Source organism: Aptenodytes patagonicus, chromosome 3 (assembly GCF_965638725.1).
Source record: "Aptenodytes patagonicus chromosome 3, bAptPat1.pri.cur, whole genome shotgun sequence".
In the NCBI taxonomy this organism is placed as follows: Eukaryota; Metazoa; Chordata; class Aves; order Sphenisciformes; family Spheniscidae; genus Aptenodytes; species Aptenodytes patagonicus.
This window is the reverse complement of record NC_134951.1, coordinates 34,474,114-34,494,946: the sequence shown is the minus strand read 5'-3', so window position 1 is coordinate 34,494,946 and position 20,833 is coordinate 34,474,114. Positions and strand designations below refer to the sequence as shown.

The 20,833-nt window shown below is 37.2% G+C and overlaps 1 protein-coding gene across 5 annotated transcripts in view; it reads right to left on the bottom strand.

Moving 5' to 3' along the window:
- ADGRB3 (adhesion G protein-coupled receptor B3) overlaps nucleotides 1-20,833 on the bottom strand; it is a 489,817-nt gene that overhangs the window by 92,444 nt on the left and 376,540 nt on the right. For all 5 annotated transcript variants that reach the window (XM_076332999.1, XM_076333002.1, XM_076333003.1 and 2 more), the window contains exons 17-19: nucleotides 11,480-11,606; nucleotides 9,705-9,808; nucleotides 5,980-6,082 (exon numbers count right to left, since the gene is read on the bottom strand). In XM_076332999.1, coding sequence (XP_076189114.1) covers nucleotides 5,980-6,082; nucleotides 9,705-9,808; nucleotides 11,480-11,606 — 334 coding nt within the window. The remainder of the gene's footprint in view (nucleotides 1-5,979; nucleotides 6,083-9,704; nucleotides 9,809-11,479; nucleotides 11,607-20,833) is intronic.

Sequence of the window (20,833 nt, the reverse complement as noted above, 5' to 3'; positions counted from 1 at the left end):
CTAACCCTGCCCTGAGTATGAGGTTGGACCAGATGATCTTCCAACCTGAACAATTCTGTGATTCTAAAATAGCTCACAAAGCTCTCCAAAAGGTTCTGGGGGTTGGAGGCAGAGAACACATGCTGCTAATATCTACCCAATTTCTTCCCTGTAACCCACTTACAATCAAAATGTCTGTTTTGTTTAGAAATAGCAAACTGAATGATAAAGTTGATGTATTTTGAGAAACAGGCTGGCAGGCACTTTTGAGAAGAGTGTTACTTTCTCCTCTGAGGCAGGTAACAGTAGCATGAATGACAGTGTTTACTGATCTTGGGTAAGAAAGATCTGCTCCCAGAGGTTCTCCTGAAAATCTAAAAGCAGGTAGTTAATTCAGCTGATGTTAACGGGTTTTGTCAGAATTTGGCATGGTAAAACAGTGCTGCTTAAACAGACCTACTCCTGTAATAGTTATTCAGTTAAGTGAATTCTCCAGTTAATTGTTTCCGAGTTCCTGAATACACAGCAGGCAGATGTGTGTGGTGCAGTGCACTCTGACTGCTGACCTATTTATTGGCGTGTTTCTGTGATGGCTGACCCATACCAGAGGCTCTGTGGCTCAGCTCTTTAAAAAGCTGTTACACAAAGAAAGAGAGGACAATCAGCAGAGCAGGTGTTAATTTGAAAGTTGGGTACTGGCAAAAATGGAAGGACATATTTTCCCAGGCTTCAGCTGCTTAAATGAGGGGTATTCCCCTGAAGTTCTCCAGGCAAGACCTGAAATACAGAGTGCTACTGCCTGACATATTAAATTCCCTACTTCCTCATTGATTTTCTAACACAACCTTAATGTTGTGTTAGCATCATTTCTCTGTTCATTCCATCTGCTCTTAGGTCTCCCCTGCTGTTTCCTAGGAGATATATTGCCACGATGCCTGCATCTGTAAGGCAGTGGCAGATATGGGGCAAGAGCCACATGGTTAGAGGCAGCATTAGTATCACCTGAACATTTGCAGCGTTCTCAGGAGATCCCGCCACCCACCGTTTCTCAAAACCGGAGGGAGCGCTAGTTACACAGTCAGCTGCTTCAGAGCACTATGGGAATGGTATGCTGTGGCTTCTCAACTCCGTTCCACTTCTATTTGCTTCTTTCAGCCTAGAATCTCTATTTAAAGAAAAGACTAAAGTGGGGTTATTTTTGTCCAGTCAGCCAATTTAGTGAACATTCTAATCTTATTATCTACAAAATTTTATGGGGTTTTTGCTTGTTTACAATGCATTTATCAAAACTACTGATTGTTTGTGTAATGTGCTTTAGGTGGTCAGGACATGCCTTTTTCATATCCTTTCAGGTATGGTCTAAGAGACGAATTCCAAAATGTAATAGTAAGCATAATAAACTGAATATTGAAGTTAAACAGGGATGACACAGAATATCAGGGTTGTTAAATCTTGCCTTGAGCCTTAACATGTTCCCTGCTCTTCCCTTCTTAGGCACACATAAACCTGACTATGGCTAACAGAGTCTTGTGACATTTCTAAAAATATGCCTGTTTCTCACAAGTGACCCAAACTCCAGCAATGAACTCTTAAGTACACTCGGAAACAGATAATATAGAAAATAATTAACTTTTGCCCATATGTATGATGAATTCTATGATTTATTTTAAATTGTATTCATCTTTGTTTTCTTGACAGGAAAATTAGGTAAACAAGAATTGTTTACATCACAGTTAATGTGTTTTTATTTAGGCAGAACTGTGAAAAAAACAAGGTATTTTCTGAATGTATGAGAATTTATTAAAAAAACACATAATATTAATAACTTATTGGGGGTAGAGAATCTATTCATTAAATGGGATCAGAAGCATAGTAATGATTTATAGCTTAAGTGTTAAAGGTCCACATATAGAAGAAATACAACCGTTTTTCTTGATGGCAAGAAGAACATTAGGAAACATAATATAGCAAGAGTTACGTTACAGTGAAACCTACAAATCACTGATAGATATTTCCTCAAAGGAAACTGTCAGTGTCGTCAAAGTAAATACGTAATGCTTTTGTAGATGTTAGGGACATCTCATAGTATTTGTGAAATAACAGATACTTGAGCAGTTAGGTTATGCATGAAAAGTGTTACTCTTCCTTAGTTCAGGAGACTTAATTTCAATGTTACAACTAAATTCAGCTGTTAAAGGGCTATCTCCAGTGTATCAATTGCATATCCTCAAATTTAAATATGATTATGTGGCTAATATTTAACACTGAAAAGAAAACAAAAGACAGAAAGAAATACCACAGTAAATTAATATGCTTCTCATTCCTAGTATAACATCGAGTATATTTAAACAAGATACATAATTAATTTCATAATATTCTTGTAAATTCAGCCTTCAGTGACCTGTATTTCAAAACAGGATCTGACAAAACAGAAATCTCTTACACAGTCTGAAACATTAAGAAGGCTTGGAATAAAGTTCTGCATTTTGAAAGGTTTGGGGAAACATACTGAAAAAAGCAGAACATTTCTCAGCTGTGTCCTTCACTAAAATGCACAACACGTTTGGCTAAGAAGGAATAAAGGAGCAAGGCTTTTCTGTTGACAAAAAGCTTTTTTGCTGTCCCAATCCAAATCTTCCAAGAGAAACCATACTCCCCTCCATGCCCCCCATCATGAACTATTCTAAAACAAGCTAAAAAGCCCCATGACCTAGACCTCTGGTCTAATGTTGGTATCCTCGAGCTACTGAAACCAGAGAAAAACTCACTTTTAAACAAGGAGTATTAGAAATGGAAAAGCTATGGTAGCTTGAAGGAATTTAAATTACTTCTACATGTCCTCTGTAAATACTCCGTCCATTTCTGCCTGTGGGAAATACCATGATATTTTTTACTGAAAAAAAGGCAAGACTTAGTTGAACCAAAGAGAGTACAATATTCAAACTCACTTAGTTTTCACTAAAAGAAGCTTTTGTAAAAGCATCGAGGATATACTCAGCCTTCAAAGAGTAGAGCTAAACTTAACATGCTAAGTATCTATGACTTGCATGAAACAGAAAGAAAATAACAGAAAACCTGCACTTATCCAGACCAAGAGACTCAATATTTTTTTCTTTGTCACAGATGTCAATGGGCATACCAGAATGAACGACATAAATTTCCTGGAGACTGAATACCATTGAAATGAATAAAAGTAGTTGGTGCAGTGTTTAATGCATATAGAGAAAACCACAAACTGCAAACCGACTGATAACATGCTGTTTGTTATAAATACATCTTCGGTATGCTTAATTTGCACACTGTTCAACTTTAAACTGGAATTCAGCTTTGACGACATTTACAAGCACCTATTCTCAAAGGGAACATACACAAATACAGAGCTAGGGACAATTTAAACTCAGAAGCAAAGCCAGTCTAAAGCATGGAAAAAAGGGGCATTCTTCAACTTTGTGAATATCAGCAGCATCATATGGACATTAACTATGTGCCCCAGTAATATGAGAACAGTATGAACATAAGAATGAGAACGGAACAGAGTAAATAAACTCTCAAACTTGGCATATCATATTTCTCAAATTTTCTCTGATACATTAAAAAAACTGAGCTCATCTTCTTGCCATAAAACACCACCTCAGTCTTTATTCAGGAAACAATTTCTGCTGACTTGAATATTACATTGTCTTGATAAAATATTCCCAAGATTTCTCCCAAAATTTTCAAACAAACATTAAAACCCCAAATGGTTTGATTTCTAGTAAACAATAAAATCTCAGAAACAAACCTAAAATGTTTTTCATCTTAAACCATAGGTAAGGACCTGATTTTCTTTCTAAATTTCCCATTTACAGATTGAATTTTCCAGCTCAGCAAAATGAAAACAATTTTTCCTACAGATGTCAGTATTGTAATCTAGATCTAGGGACTAAAAATCAAACACTGGCTTCTTCTGGTCATATATGATCTCTGAAAATAAAAAAATCAGAACTTGAATTCAAACACATGTAATGCCAAAACACATCCTTACTTACAAACATACTGAAGTCATACCCGGATCTGATTGCTTTAATTTGAATAAGCTTTTGCTAAACAGTGGCTTTAGCTGGCCATCTCATTGATGGGGCATTCACAGGCTAGCCTCTCGGAGCTACAATATATTCACATATCAGTGGACATAGTGATAAAAAGATTTTTGGTCTGTAACAAGGAATATCTTCCTCGGTATAAAAAGTGTATTCTGCCTTTGATCCATTAGAGGTACTCCCTGGCTAGAAGCTCCCGGGTGGCACGTGTATCAAAAGAAAGATGTGGACTCAAAAAGAAGACAAGTGTAGCAAAAAGTGGTATTTCAGAGTCATTTTTCAGGCCATATATTCAAAATGCAAATGTTGTGATGTGTTGTTTTTTCTGTCAATTATTTCCTTTGAAAATCTCCATTTTTAGGATCTGCTGTTCTCAGAAATAAGTCAATATAATATCTCTGTTCTTTCAGGAGTTCAGGAAGCAGAAGTGAGGGAGCTCAAGGAGATTAAGATTAAAAGAAAGGAACTGGATTAAGGGTGTGTTTTAGTTCAGTGTTCCCCGAGTCAAGTGTCAGAGAAAGGCTGCCAGCATACCCAGGGAGCGTGTTAGCAAACACAGTCATTTTGATGCCCTCAAACCTTGATTCCACAGTGGCAATATACACAAGAACTTTCAGCTACTGAACAACATTTCTTCTTGAAATACATAATAAAATAGCATATATGACTATGCTTGTTAGCGTTGAAGTTCTAGAGAGACTTAGTCCTTCTGCACTCTGGCACTCTGAAGTTGCTTGTGCATTTCTGACTTTTTTTCTCCTGAATAAAAGCTGCGAGAGTCACATGGGTTTCTTCTGCAAATCCATATTTTGCTCATTTGTACCTTTATATACTTTCAAAACTTTAAAGCATATTAATATCTTAATTTTAATAATTTTTTTAAATTAAGTATTGGAAATGACTATGTTTGGTTTTGGGTATGTTTTACAATGTACAGCTATGTGACTTGCATTGAATTTATGAGACTTCTGGCAGCTAAATTTCTAAGTACTCATTTGAAAAGAATAAATGATTCATTATAGGTGTGTTGTAGAAACACCAGTTATCCTATAACAGATGATGAACGTATTTCATTAGATATTGGAAAAATTAAGATGAGCAGTGCATTAAGTAGTTTAACATAGTGGGATAAAGAATTACTTTACAGATACTTGCTCACTCCAAAACTTAATAGCATTCTATCACATACTGCCCTATTTACCAATTACATCCTATTTTCTATTCCAAGCTGTCATGTAGCTATAGTTAATTTTAAGCAACCACTTATTGTCACTTCTAAAAGTTGCCTAGCACCACTAGGCACTGGGTGATGCCTCAAAACACTGACACAGCCCTGCTCAACATGAGAGGGACAAATGATGACTATGTTCAGAAAGAGTTTGAGGACAGATTAGTAATAAATCAGCAATATATCACTAAGTAAGGTATGCAGGGTTATTACTTTCTTATAGCTACATCAGTCAGTTTTAACAGTTCTATAGCTTGTTATGATGTCTGCTTCTGCACATTTTCAAGAGTAGTACTCTAACTTCTAAGCAATTCCTACTTGCCTTTCGAGTGTGTTAATAAAAAGACAAAAACACTGTAGCACAATCCTATTACAACTACTATAATGAACCAGAATTTGCGCTTTTGATGTTGAGTCTTTGAACTTTTTTGCTTTGAAATTTAGTTATAAAACATACAAGTCTACCACAGAGAACACAGCTTATCCAGAGGGAACAATACCAAAAGGGATTTTTGGAGGGGAAAAAAAGACTACAAAAGATGGTAAATATTTTCCTTTGTCTGCTAATATTTTACTAAAAATGCCAAGTCCTATGAGTATAGGACTAAAAGGATGTAATTATTTTAAGCTAAACACAAATAAAACAAGGATATCAATATTTAAGTGCAAATTTAATACAATCCATCATCATACCTTGTTATGCGTCTGAGTTTGTCCAACCAGGATAAGGATATTTGATGAGATAATAGACAGGCAGAAATTGATTAGAATTATTGACCTCTCAGATCTGATGTACCTGTTCAAATAAACAAAGAGAAGGTACAACTTTTCTAAAAGGAAAACAACTAGTAAGTCATACAAAGCTTTGATGCAATTCTTGCATTAAATATTGGAGATACTCTGAAAGGTAAGCACTCTTTCAAGTGCTCAGAAAGAGTATCAGGGAGCTATCACATTACAAACATAGGAACTATGATATTTTGATAGACGTTCTGCAATTCCCTCTTAGTATCTTGGTATATTTTAAAAATAATCTATCAATTCTTCTTTTAAAAACTGCTGGCAACACTGTTCTAACACCATACTGATAATAACGGGCTTGCATGCATTCATTTCAGGAACTCCTTATGCTCTCTGCTCATCCCTGGGAATATCCACAGCTGGCATAGACCACTCACAATAACTAGCTTCAGCAAAAATATGGTGATTTACATAAACAGAAGATCTGGTCCATGATGCATAAATAAGGTGCAGGTTAGTTGCTGATACTATGGAAGTGCATTTTGAAACATGTTATTGGGATAATGATAACACTAATCTTGAAGTTCCACCACATTTACAAAATAGTTTGTATGAAGAAACAGTAATACTGTAATGTCTTCATCTTCATAAGACCTAATGCTAAAAATAGCTGTTTGTACAGAAAGATTAAATTATAACAGTGAGTATCACACTCTTGCAAACTTATTATATTCATTTTACGATTTATTTCCTTACAAGATGCAAATGTTCTCATTTTTCTATATACAGCCTTTTATATGCTACAGGACAGAAAGAGAATGATTATGGTTTCAAGTGAAGTACCTTACTGACTTGATTTTCAGACCTGCTAACAGAGTAAATGTTGACTACTAAAGTAAATGAAAGTTAAGGGTGCTCAGTTCCTCTGAAGTCCATGCCATATGTTTATATATTCTATGACCTATGCTATATGCTTCTCCCTGGAGCTTAGTTAATATTGCTGTCTCCTGAGCTGTACACTCATAGCTGACACCCTGAGGAGGTTGTAACAAAGGGTGCTGAACCCGTGAGAAATGCCGAGCTTTGAACATGAAATAAATTGTAGTCCTTTTTGCTCAGCTATCAATTAAGTAATACAGCATTACATTTTTTAGTTAAGAAGACAGAACAACCCTGATACCAAAATCCACATTTTTCCTTAAAATATAACAATGTTGTTAAGGCTAGTTCTATGTGTTTGCAAACAAATACAGAAAGTCTAGTGCCTTTGTCTACACAGTCAGTATGCTGCTACTTTCTAACTTGTTAACTATTGATTCACCTGGGCCAGTTCCCAACACCCCATCTATGGACTATAAAGGATCTTAGTGGCTGAGTAAATACAGTGCAAGCAGGAGCTCATAGCATTGACTTAAGCTAGGAAGGTTTTAGTTTTTCTGCCAGCCCACTATTGATGAAGGGAAGGGAAGGGAAGGGAAGGGAAGGGAAGGGAAGGGAAGGGAAGGGAAGGGAAGGGAAGGGAAGGGAAGGGAAGGGAAGGGAAGGGAAGGGAAGGGAAGGGAAGGGAAGGGAAGGGAAGGGAAGGGAAGGGAAGGGAAGGGAAGGGAAGGGAAGGGAAGGGAAGGGAAGGGAAGGGAAGGGAAGGAAAGGAAAGGAAAGGAAAGGAAAGGAAAGGAAAGGAAAGGAAAGGAAAGGAAAGGAAAGGAAAGGAAAGGAAAGGAAAGGAAAGGAAAGGAAAGGAAAGGAAAGGAAAGGAAAGGAAAGGAAAGGAAAGGAAAGGAAAGGAAAGGAAAGGAAAGGAAAGGAAAGGAAAGGGAAAGGAAGGGTGAATATTTGACTGACACTAAATTTATTTTTCAGTTTGAATTTTCAGTTGGGGGGATCAAATCAATCAGCCATAAAAGAATGCTCACACAGGCCTTCTTCAGACCAGAATACCTCTACCTCATATCACTTCTAAACAGGCCCTGCCATTCAAAGGGAAGGTGGGTGTTCCAAAATATAAATACAGACATAGGGTCAAAATACCAAATTTTTCCCTATCTCTAGATTTATAAAAACAAGCATATATACATATAATTTTCAGTGTTTATCTTCTCCCTACAGTTGGTTACTATGTGCTCTCGAGAAATGTGTTGAAGGTAAATTTTAATGAATCAAATGACAGGCCACTCAGTTGTCACAATACTTTCAAAATATCTCACTGATAGAACACTGAGATCTATATGAGTTATCTTTTCTTCAGCTGGATGCAGAACCCACACTAGGTCCATAACATATCACATACATTTTTTTCTCTGCTTGGAAGTTACCAGAACCATAGAATCTTAGAATCATAAACTGGTTTGGGTTGGAAGGGACCTTTAAAGATCATCTAGTTCCAACCCCCCTGCCGTGGGCAGGGACATCTTCAACTAGATCAGGTTGCTCAAAGACCCATCCAATCTGACCTGGAATGTTTCCAGGGATGGGGCATCCACAACTTCTCTGGGCAACCTGTTTCAGCATCTCACCACCCTCATCATAAAAAAAATTATTCCTTATATCTAATCTAAATAATGGAGAAGACCAATTCTACTGAGCATGACAGTATTTCCATCCAAGTACTAAATATATCAGGGAGTGCAAAAATAACACTATAATTCTTCAGATGGGAATTATATCCTGAAATACTCTCATTCTTAGCTTTGACAGACAAGAACTGATAATTCTTATACTCTTTTTATTATAACTTATGTAACTAGATATTCTATATTTATTATATATATGTCTAATCCTGTGAGTCTCTGTGGCTACATAAGAGAGTGAAAGAGAAAAGGGTGTAAAATTATCAAGCTGCTTCTAAAAGCAAAACTCTATTTGTTGATTTTACATTACTCTAAAAATCATTATTTTCTCCTTGTGTTTCTTCTTACTTGCATAAGACCCTATTTTTCTTTTATTATGGAAAAAGGTTAAATGAGAACACATGTTCACTTTTTAAAAATATTTAGTACTTCGCATGACTTTTCCTCTTGCTTTTCTATTTCTTCTACACTAAGACATCATGCTATTTCTCATCACTTCTCAAATTAATTTTCTCCATAAATATCTATTGCACTTTTAAGTCAATATAATATTTTAATATAGTAAACCCAGCATGGAAAGAAAGTCTATTACTGGAATGTACCACCACACTATTTGAAACTACTTCATTTTGTGGTCTTCATTGAAACTTATAACTGAAGTGGATAAACTCAAAACCAGTTGACTGAACCTCCTTAAATCTGCAATATCTGATGTGGCACTTTGATGTCATTTTTATAACATAGAAGTTTTGTTTTAAAATGTAAATGAAGGAAAAGCAGTCAAAGATATAGGCCACAAGCCTCACACGAAATATATCATGTAGAAGAATCCTGTAAAATGTTAATTAGCACTACGAATACCCCACTGAAAGAGCAATACCTTTCACACTGAAGAAGGGAAAGAGAAGAGTGGGCTATACCATCACCAGTAGGCCAAGAGAGTAACACTAATCAATCACATCAACAAATTTAGGCACCAAAACATATACTACATTTTGCTTTTTTTTTCTTTTTCAAATAGTAATTGTTGTATCTAATGCTCTCTTTAAATTTTAATTCAACTAAATATAACTATGTATTCACATTCAGCTTTGTCAATCCATTACATACCTCCATAGCGCTGCATAGACGACTGCTAGGGTGATCAAGGCCAAGCATGAAAGACCACTGCCTACTATTAAGGTCACTGAGGGTGTACCAGATGATTCCATGATCTGTAGGTTACAACAGACAACGATGAAGAAAAACCATCCTCCAGAAATTAAAACAAGTCAAAAGAAAAAAAGCAAAAAAAGCAAAATTATAAAAGCAGCCACGCTGTCACAGATAGCTTCAGTAATATTACTTATGAAGCAGAAATCAACTTAATTCCAAAACTGATCCATACATAACTCTGAGATCTGTTTAATTATTGATACATTCCTCAGAGGCCTTTGAGCTTTAAAATGCCTTATAATACCTGCATGATATTTTGAAAAATAAATAAAGTAGTAATACTACAATGTAATAGACTATGACATTAGCACAAGTTTAAACTACTTCCCAGTTAAAATTAATTAAAAGATATATCTCTCCTGAGAAACAGCAATATTTAAAATTGTGTATTAAACAAACAGCTTGGTTTCACCGTAATATATTAAAGATCATCCAGTAATTTGTCCTAGAATTTGATTCATGCTTGTTGCAGAATTACCAAACTTTCTGACTTTTAATAACTTCAACTTCAATCCAGTGTTCTCACACACTTAATTTCCTTGGGCCTCTGATTGTCTAGCAGGAATGGTAAGATATCTATGGCAACAATATCATAAGCCTTCTGTAAAGAAGCTGGAAATTTAGACTTATTTCATTTGTACTCTATGTATTAATAAAAAATAAAACTAAATAAATGACCTTGAAAACAAACTAGCTTTCCCTGCTGTAAAAGAAACTATTATCATCATATATGAGGTAAGGTTTTTCCTGTGTGTGTATAAGTGCTCATGTTCTGAAATAGGCATGGTATTTGCTAATACAAATGGAAAAAAAAATAGATCTAAAAGTTTGAAAGGATACTGTGCTTGGTTTACCAAAATGCTTTTTAAAGCCTCAGGGACGTATTGTAAATTACATTTTATCAAGATATCTTTTGTCACCCAAATAGGAGATAAGACTGATGTACTTTTAGGCCAGATCTCAGGCAGAAAGTAACATTTTATTTCAGCCACTTTGTTCCAAACTGATCTACTTTGCTATTAAAAAAAGACTGATCATATGCTTCCAAAACCAGGAAAATGAAATTATGCCTTAGCAGGATAACTTCACAAATGTTTGTTTTTCAGCTATTTTCACACTCAATAATACTGGGAATGTCTGCTTATACGCTTAATGTCCCCTCTTTCTCATGAAAACTTGATTATTTTTCTTACATCATATCAACAGACTACATAGAAAATCTGCTGAAAATGTCCAATGCAGATCTGCAATCTGTTAAACTACAGTATCTAGGGTTTTCCTACCAAGAGCAGTAATAAAGCCCTGTACATTCCCCTGGAAAGGCTTGCAACCTTTAAAAAGCTTGTTAAGTTGATAATTGTTCAATACAAAAGTTTTCAACACATTTGCGTCACAATTAGAAGGCTTTCTCTGAAAAATTCAGAGTTCGAGAACATGCAAATTTCACTAGGATTTAGTTATATCACAGAATCTGGAATTCATTTCTCTGAGACACTGTAGGCACCAGGAGACTAACATTTGCCTACCTGCAATATTAAACAATTCCTCAATGCAACGTCTGAAATATACCTGAGAGGAAAGATCGACCAGCCCCCCCCCTCCCCCCGCAGCCCCCCTGCTATTGCTTTTTGCATTAAAACTGGAATTTTTTTCACCCCTTTGTTACTTACTATTTCTCTAGGTTGCTGAGCCAAAATGGCGAAGGTAGAGAGACGATCACATAAGCATTTCGTATGGGATGCATCGGTAAGCACAGTTTTACATCCCTGGGTGGACCAGGTTCCCAAAGAGTCGTTCCTGCAAAGGAGAGAGAGGGGGGGGTGGGGGTGGGAAATGGGGGTAATTACGCCTGACGGCCAGTTCCGTGAGGAGACAATGCAGTTTAATCGCGAGGAGAGTGTAGTGTAGTTCCCGGACAGCAGAGAGGTACTTGTTGTGGGGCAGGACCGGCCCCGGCGGCGCCCCCGCGGCGCGGCCGAGCGGGGAGCGGGGAGCGGGGAGCGGCGCTGCGCGGAGCGGCGCGGAGCTGTCCGGCGCGGCGGTGCTGACAGCCCGGCGCGCTGCGCTGCGCGGAGCCCCGCCAGCCGCGGCAGCAGCCGCCCCCTGCGCTGCCAGCCACCTCCGAGCCTCACCAGAGCACTGCGAAAAACTCATCGGGGGAAGAGGGGGAGGCTTTTTCTCTCTCTTTCCCCCCCCCCCCCTTTTTCCTACCGGCTGTTTCTGGCCCTTTTGTAAAAAAATGTGGTGGTCGGTAGTTGTAGTGTCTCTTTTTTTTCCCTTTCTCCCCCCCCCCCCCCCCCCCCCTCCTTGTGTGTGTGGCTAGTTTAAAAGCAGATGGTTCTCAAACGTCTGTCTGGGTTATGCCAGTTGGACCAGGAGATGCCGGATCTCCTGTTCTGGTGGCTATTTTTACTGAGGATTTTGGGGTTTTTTGGTTGTTGTTTTTAGTGATCAGCCTTAGAAATTTCACCCTGGAAACGGCAGCATCAGATGCCTCCAACTCTTGCCTTAGCTCCAGCAGAGGGGTGGATTTCAGTACGGCAGCACACAACATCACCAAAGAGACACACGAGTTCGCCCTCCAGACATCACTCAGTCAACTCGCCTTTCCCTAGCTCCCTCCCCCTTCTCGATTTCTTTTTCTTGGGGTGGCAGCACCACGCTAACCCCAAGCCAAAGCGATCATTTGCTGGCACCTTTCACCAACCGCCCCTAAACAAAACAAGATGATTAACACAGCCCCCAAATTCAATTAGACATTCAATATGCTAATGCAAGGTCTAAAACCCACCCCAGCAGAACAATAAAAATGGTATCAACCCACGTTTTCTTTGTGCGGGCAAGGAGAGGGAGAGACAAAAAATCATCTCTCCTTTTTCCTGAACTGCAGTGGGGGGAAAATAATTTCTACAGGAAAAAGGGGTTGGTTTCAACTGAAGCAAACCTATTATCTTTACATATGTTATGTTTAGAGAACAAGAATTGGGTTTCTTTCTTCTTTTTTCCCCTCCTTTCATGTCCAGGGAGCAACTGCAGTGACTCTGCTGCCAGCAGCAGCATGCGCTGTCAATTCCTGTCCATTTCACCTCAGGTCACTAAATGACTTGAAAAAGAAAAACAAAGGTGGAAGAAACAAGGTGGGGGAATAATAATTTCCAGTCCCTGTGATCACCCTTGTTTCACCTCTTCTGCCTTGACAACCCACCTTTGTGAGTGATTCTATATGCCAGGACCCTCACGCAAAGGCAGTTTATCCTAAGCTTGCTCTGAGAATCCAGTTCACCCCAGCCCACCTCGGCATTTTGCACCATTAGTTTTTGAACACACCCCAGATGTAACCCTTACACACTGTTGTCTTCAGAACAGTATCCTGCAATAAACAAAATGAACAGCAACTGAGGGAAACAATTGAGAGAAAATCACCAATTCTTCAAGCCACTAAAGCTATCTATTAGCTTTCCTTCACAAATTGTGTCTTTCAGAGAGCCATAGGCTAAATCAACATCCATTTTGAAAAATACAGTTACATATTCTAAGTTCTGAAGCATTATCTTCTGGATAACTTAACCAATTTATTTTATTAGCTTTCCTGTCCCTTACCTTACTGTGACACATAGTTAAGGCCAAATGGAATGCATTTATCTGTGCTGATTAAATATTAAAGAATGATAGCTTAAGAGAAATTGACATGTTTTAAAACAAAAGGATGATATTATTCATCCTGAGAATAAGATTTAATATATTGAATTCACCCTATGCTTAAAAGCACTGGATGCACGACACATAGAGTTAGCACTAAATCCTTGCAGATGGTGTCCAATGCACAGAGTTAGACAAGTTCTAATTATAAAAGGTAGACAAACACAGAGAGCAGTTTAATTTAAAACAAAACATCTGTTACAGTTATAATTATATTTAAATTAGTATAAATCATGAGCAGTCCACCAGGTTTAGAGGGGCTCATTCTGTTCTTCAAGTCACTCGTGCAAATACAAAATTCCAGTCATACATTAGCTGAGCAGTTCACTGTTGTACTACGTCACCAGGTATTACAAATACACTACGTATTTTGCAAAACTTCTTGAATACTACTGAAAATTTTAGTGGAATTTCCAAAAGCACTCTGAAATGAAGAAAGTGCTCTAATTGAATTTAGCAATAAGACATCCATTGACATGGCAGGAGCAGAGTCAGTCTAATATAGACACTTCTTACATTTCATTGTTAATTTTTTCAGTGATACACTTATATTTCTTGCCTAGCAGCATTACATTTGAATATGTAACAGATGAAAATTCAGTGATTGAATATGGTCTACCTCTCTTTTCTAACCAACGCAGTTAAAAATAAAACAAGTCTCATTAATAAATAAATTTGTAGCCTGTTGAAATGATGGCTAACAGAAGCTGTGTAGAATGTTATACTAAGTCCACGAAGAGGATGGAATAATGAGCAGAATCCAGAAGAAAAGTGTAACTGTGATTTGTTGCGTGATGCTCATGCCTGCAGAACAGTAAATGTGTGATTACTAACTCACTCAGAGATGCTGGACATTTTGACTTGCCAACATAAAATCAGTATTTGGTTTTAGGTATAAAGTAAATAAGGAATGGAAATATGGAGCTAAAACACATGTACTGTATTTAGTACATCTCAGTGCTACACTTTTTATGAAGTTCTCCATCTATGATCTGTTCCTTTTATAATGCAACTCTTCTGGGCCAATCAGATTCTATCCCATATTTGGAAGTTTCATTCCTTTTTGGTGTGATTTTCTTTAACTATGTGTCTAATGTTTAGGGTTATCATATGACTATGCAAAAGAGCACCTATTATTCCTGTGGATCTTTCTTATTATGCAGAAAGCTATAAAGGAGTGCCAGGTACTATTAACAATGTTCTATTTATAGCAAGGAAAATTATCAAATTGAAAATACGTAGCAAATATAGAGTTAGGAGCATGCCCATTATTGGCAATTTTGTACTGTTCCACTGAGCTACAGATGATTTAATCAGCCTGGCAGAATTCCCATGATATAAGTAAAGGAATTCCCAAGAAGCATAGATTCACCATTGCAGGTCCTGTGTCATCCTGCAGCTGAGGCAGGGGAAAAAGCAGGGGAAGCAGGGAAGTAGGGGAAAAAGGCTAAGTAGGATGTAATTTGGGCCTGTGGATCTATGGCTAATATGGCATAAGCACCAAAAAAACCCCTCAGCTCCAACATTTGCCTGTGAGTGTGTCCTTCTCAGATTAGTCTTACAGTTAAAGGAATGCTGGAGTGTCTTTTCAAAACCCTAATGTAAACTTCTTAGTTCTAATCAAGAATTGGTAACATACCGTGCAATGAAAATGATGGCCAAATGATGTACAGAAAAGTATTTTAATCGTGTATGATATAGAGGAAATAATGTGATTTTTACTCTTTAATAATGTTTTATGCAATATTGCCTGATAGAAAAGTGATGCTCAGTACTGAAAACAATGATATGACTGTCTCAGATATTGAAATCGAAGTGTACTTTATAGGATAGGAGCATTTTTGTAGAGTAAAAGATTCTTTCACAGACACAACTTCCAATCTGACATACACTGATGATCAAGCCACGTTTGATATGCTAACAACCGTGTTTTCCTTACTTTGCAGTATTTTTCTTGGTCTCATGACACGGTTTACCACTTACTATTGACATATTTTGTTAAAATTAATAATATACATGTCTTACTAATTGCATTGTTTTGTCTACTTTAACATATTGATGAATAAAAATCAGCTATGACACCGCTGTCAAAACCACTCACTTAGTAAAGGACTTCACCTCATAACGTACACTGTCTACCTTATTAGTTTATTTTGAAGAATTTTTTTCAAATGAAAGATTTTTTTTTTGGAGGGAGATGCTGTGAGGCAGAAAAAGGAAGTTAACAATGCTGTTAGCTATTTTTTCCATACTGGCAACTAGTGATCCAAGTAGTTGCCCGGGTTTTGATCATCATGATGAAAAGTTAACATCTTGGCTATACATATACGATAGTAGCTTACTTTAGTAATTTCTTTAATGATTGATATCTGTGCTTAAAGTAGGATGAGAAAACTTTTTGACCGTTAAGTTCATTACTTAAATAGCAGCAAGAAGCTGTTATTTAAGTATTTAATAACAGCTTTGTAGAAAGCAAACTACACAGAAGTTAAGAAATTATAATATTATTTCTCCCGAGATAATTTTAATTCTCCCCACTCTTGGGTGTGTACATTATTATACATTTTTTTCTGTTCAACTAGGTGCTGTTTTTCCTTTAGGACAGACTTTTGTATTCCAACTCTATTCTCAGTAAAGAATGACATATAATGATGAGAAGCACAGGGAAAATGCAGACATAAGAATTTTTTAGCCTAGCAAAAGATGGGAAACAAGCTCATGGCCTTTATGAGTAGCAGGTTATGTACATCATTTTGCCTGTTCAGATGTGCTGGCTGGCACATTAGTGAAGATAAAGTCCTTCCAACACCTGCTTACTTCTTTACACCTGGACCTAAAATCCCAGGGAAGCCATAGGGAAGGCTCAACTGCAGGAGTTTCCTTTCAGTTGTGTGTGTCCATATGTCTGAGACGTGACTTAACCTTTAGTATGCAGAATTTCTACTGTGATCAATCTTATCCCTACCAGTAGTATATGGCAACATCTGGTTTATCTCCACAGTTTTTCCTAAAGTAAAAAAAAAGGAAAGAAAGAAAGAAAAAGAAAAAAAAAAAAACCACAAAGAAAAGGTGGATTCAAACACACTTTGCTTAATAATGTCACACATAAAACTAGTGTAACAGAGTATTGTTTACCCTAAAATTGTTAATATGATTAACATTATGTCATTATGACTTAGGGCTTTTCCCCCCTCACACAATTTAGAAAAAACTAATGCATGAAATCATGGAAATGAAAAGAAACAGAATGGACAAAAATAGCTGCCTTATGACTACATGTCTAAAATACCGCAAATGTCCCAAAAAAGATGTCTGAATTTGTGTGGTATCAGAAGAAAAAGCTGGGTGATGAATATCTTGCAATTGAATCTCCAACCACAATACTATGGGGAGTTCATTTTCCTAAAGAATAAGGCCACTTTTCCAATTCAGGCATTGAATTGTTTATCTTTCCTCAATTACATACTTCTGAATTTATTTTTTTGCCAAAGAAAGTAGAAATCCTTGAAAAATTAATTTTCTTGCTGATCTTTATATCAAAAATAAATCCTATTTGAATAATTTTTTTTGTAAAACAAATGTGTATCTGGGCTGGAAACCAAGTTTTATTCCAACGTGATTTAAACCAGATGAGATATTAAACCCTAAAAAGTAGGTTTTATAACACAGCCATTGTAGTTATAAACATACATTGTTACATTAACTTTCTACTAGTGTACAACTCATAGAAAGGTGTGAGAGAAGATCAAAAATTGCCTTGGTTATCAGTAGGGGAAGCTATGGACGTGAGTATTAATGCTTGGGGGAATATTTTATTACTCTTTATAACTTTCCTGTCCATACAATTTAAGGTATGATCTAGCGCGCAGTGTGCATAAGCTGTGCTGTAATCAATAGTTGCCCTGTCATTAGCATATTGCAAGTGTATCAAAGTGGAAAAGGAAAAGAAATTCTAAAGGACTGATATGATAAAAATGGGATGAGACAAATATTAGGAGTTTCCTGCCTCCTACTGCATAGTTCTTGATTACTGGTGCTCTGTACTACTGCTATAACGCAGACTTATCATTGTTGGAGTTACCGGATCCATTCATGTTTTTTAATAACATGAGACAAACTCCAGTCATTCAGCTCTATTTCTGTATTTTAAGGAGCCTAGTGGATGGACATTTGAGCAAGACCATTCTCTCCCCTTTCCCAAGATTACAGAGAAAATCTCCTAAGAGGATGAATATTGGTGCATCAGAAAAATTGAGGGAAACCAATCGCTTTCCATAGCTTCATCTCTGTCTGACCCTGTAGATGCTCTCAAAGAAAGTAGCATAGAAGTAAATACTGGGCGTTCCTGTTATGTACACACTGCCAAAGGATGTAGGTATCTGCTGACGATTTATGAGAACTATGACTTCTTTCCCTGTGGACCTCCAGGATGAATGGAGCAGACAAGAGGCCACACTTCCCTTCCAGGATATCTTGTCCCAAGATGAGGATTTCCTGGAAACTACAGGAGGCAACAGAGTGATATTTCTTATTTTCATAAGAATAATGATTGAAGCAAACTGGTCAACTCTACTGCAAATTCTACAGTGAATTGCTGTCTCCCTTTCTGATGAGGTCTCATTTATTATCAGTCTGTACTCTAATTTTGTCTTTCATTTCAATACAGTTTTGCTAAGTTTGTTCACTGTGAAAGGGAGATATAACTGATAATGCTGAATGACCAAGACAACAAGGACCATGTTACATTTTGCAAGCATGCATTACTTAACTGTGGGTATGTTTAGAGATTAGGCTCTTCATTTAAGTTGATGTATGATGTATTTGGTTTCTTGGGGCAAAGTCATATAGCGACTTGCTATGTTAAAATGTATATTCTCAAAGTTTGCAGTAATGCGTTTAGTAGCATTTTGGATACGTATGAAATTGCTCAGTTTCAACTAGGTTAATTCTATAGGATAACATTATCAGATATGTAGTAGAAAAGAAGATAGACTTCCACAAATATTTTATTAGCTTTCACTCCTCGTGAAATCAGTAAAATCTTTCATATTTGTTTGTTCAGACTGTATTAATATTTGTGTAGGTTTATGGTGATCTAAGGAAACATTGCCATATAGTGTTTTCCCAATGATCAACTTGTGAAATCTTTCACACTGTACTATTATTCACAGGGACTCCTAGCAAAAAGGTTCCTTGTAAATTGTATATTGCCAGGGGCTTGAAACGATTAGGGGCTCAGAGGTTTATCCTGGAAATTAAGAATGTCAAAGCTTGGATCAGGGTCGTAGCTGTCGTTAATGTTTCTTCCAAATGACAAGATTAGCAATAAAGCATAGTATCATTAGTTCAAGTTTCAAGGCCAGCTATGACCAGCAGGGAGAGGAACAAGTGTGAAAGGGAATTGATGAGAGGAAGAACAGAGGCTGGGCTTCCATCACTGTTACTGTTACAACATCCTATGCTATTCTAGATTGAATGGCCAGATAAAACTAAAAATAATACATGTACAGCCTCCTCAGAGAGTGCTTTGAATTAGGCTCCAGAGATGCCAACCATGAGGTAGGAAGAAAGTTAAACCACAAAATGAGAATGGCAGAAGCAAACACGATAAGCAGTCAGGCACTGAAATGATGCTCATTGCTCAGGTTATGCAAAAGGGAGCTGAGTTCTCTTTTGGAGCTAGATGTGTACATGCTACCTTTCAAAATCTGAAGTTAGGTTTCACATCAAAGATATCCAGTGGAGAGTCCCCATTTTATCTAAAAATTCAGTGGCTGTGAGACAGAAGAGGTGAGTTCAATTTCCTTCTCTGCATGAGGGGTGTTGAATAGATATTTTACAGCTGATCATCTAACCCCGGACTACAGTATATTCTTGTGTGAGAGTACCCTCACTCCTTCTTGCTGAAGCAGGTGCTCAGTGAACAGAACTATGCATTGGGCCAGAAGGTGAAGAAAAGCATGGACTTTGTAGCCATGCTGCAGGAAGACAAGGGTTGGCACCTGCATTCCAGTTCCTGCTCCACTCAGTATTACTCAGCAGATTGAGCAGTCAAACATCAGTGTTAAATGTTCTCTGAAGATCCTCAGGTTTCATACATGTTCCTTCATATCTTAGCTGCATGACTAAGAACCCTCCTGGTTATCAGCTTCTCCTCCACTGGATCTTGTGAGAGCACCTGCTGCTCCTACACAATCCTATGTGTATCCTACTACTCTGTTACCTGTTGTGTTCTCTGAAGAGCATGCTGTGGAGCTATGGCAACTGCAGCTAAGTTGTCTCAATGTCCAATTTTATAGAAAGAAATAAAGACTTTTTTCTATCCACTTGCACTTTGAAAACAAACTTAATTCAAGCCAGGCTGAGATAAAACAAACAAACAAACAAACAAACAAACAAACAAACAGTAGGACATGGTTACAAATTTTTATAAAAGACACAAACAAAGAAATAAAATAAAACTGACTTTTGCTCTACTGACACTGGGATTATGTCAAGCAGTATGTCTCCCCTTTTATCCAGATATTATTCTGAAAGATTTCCTAAACGTGCATTTCAGAAAAAAGTTCTATTTTCTGTATAGATTAGGCCTAAGGTTATGTCCTTTTCTTTGCGTAAGACACTTGCTCTTAGTAACCAATCCTCTTCTGTAAGTCCTCCCCAGGAGTCTAAACAGATCTAATCTGTTTTTCCTCAAATGGATTGATTTCTTTCTTATTCGGGAGATAATCTGGCCATCTCTCTTAATTAAAATCAGTATTTTCTTCTTCCTTAGAGAGGTCTCTTTGATAGATCAGATGTTATCTTGTGTACCTGACTGGCCAATTAACAACTGCTTCAATAAGAGTAATGCTTATCTCCCTATTCTCTCTTTGGTGAGTCAGAGTGCACCCTGACTGAACCTGCACCAAATCTTTTATTATTATCAGTCTGCACATTAAAAACACATTTGATACAAATACCTCAATAGGAAAAAGGCATGTAGCTTGCTATTGGCTCTTGACTGAGATCAGACACATACTAATTAGCCGGTTTGAGGTGACATGGGGTTTGTAGTGATTGATGCTTAACATCTTCGGTTGGATATCTTTTCTTCAGTGAAAACCTTAACTACAGATTGTAAAAGTGAGTAATTTTTCCCTTTCAGACAATCAGTATTTAGTTTTAATATAAAAGAATAAGACTAAAGGTGATCAGAGGGAATTAGAGAAGCTTCCTTATTCCAAAATACCCTACAGCCTGGAGATTAGGTCATTCCTTCTGAAAAGGTTCTGAATTTTGCAAGCACAGATGAGACCCGTGGGTGAATTTTCTAACCATTGAAT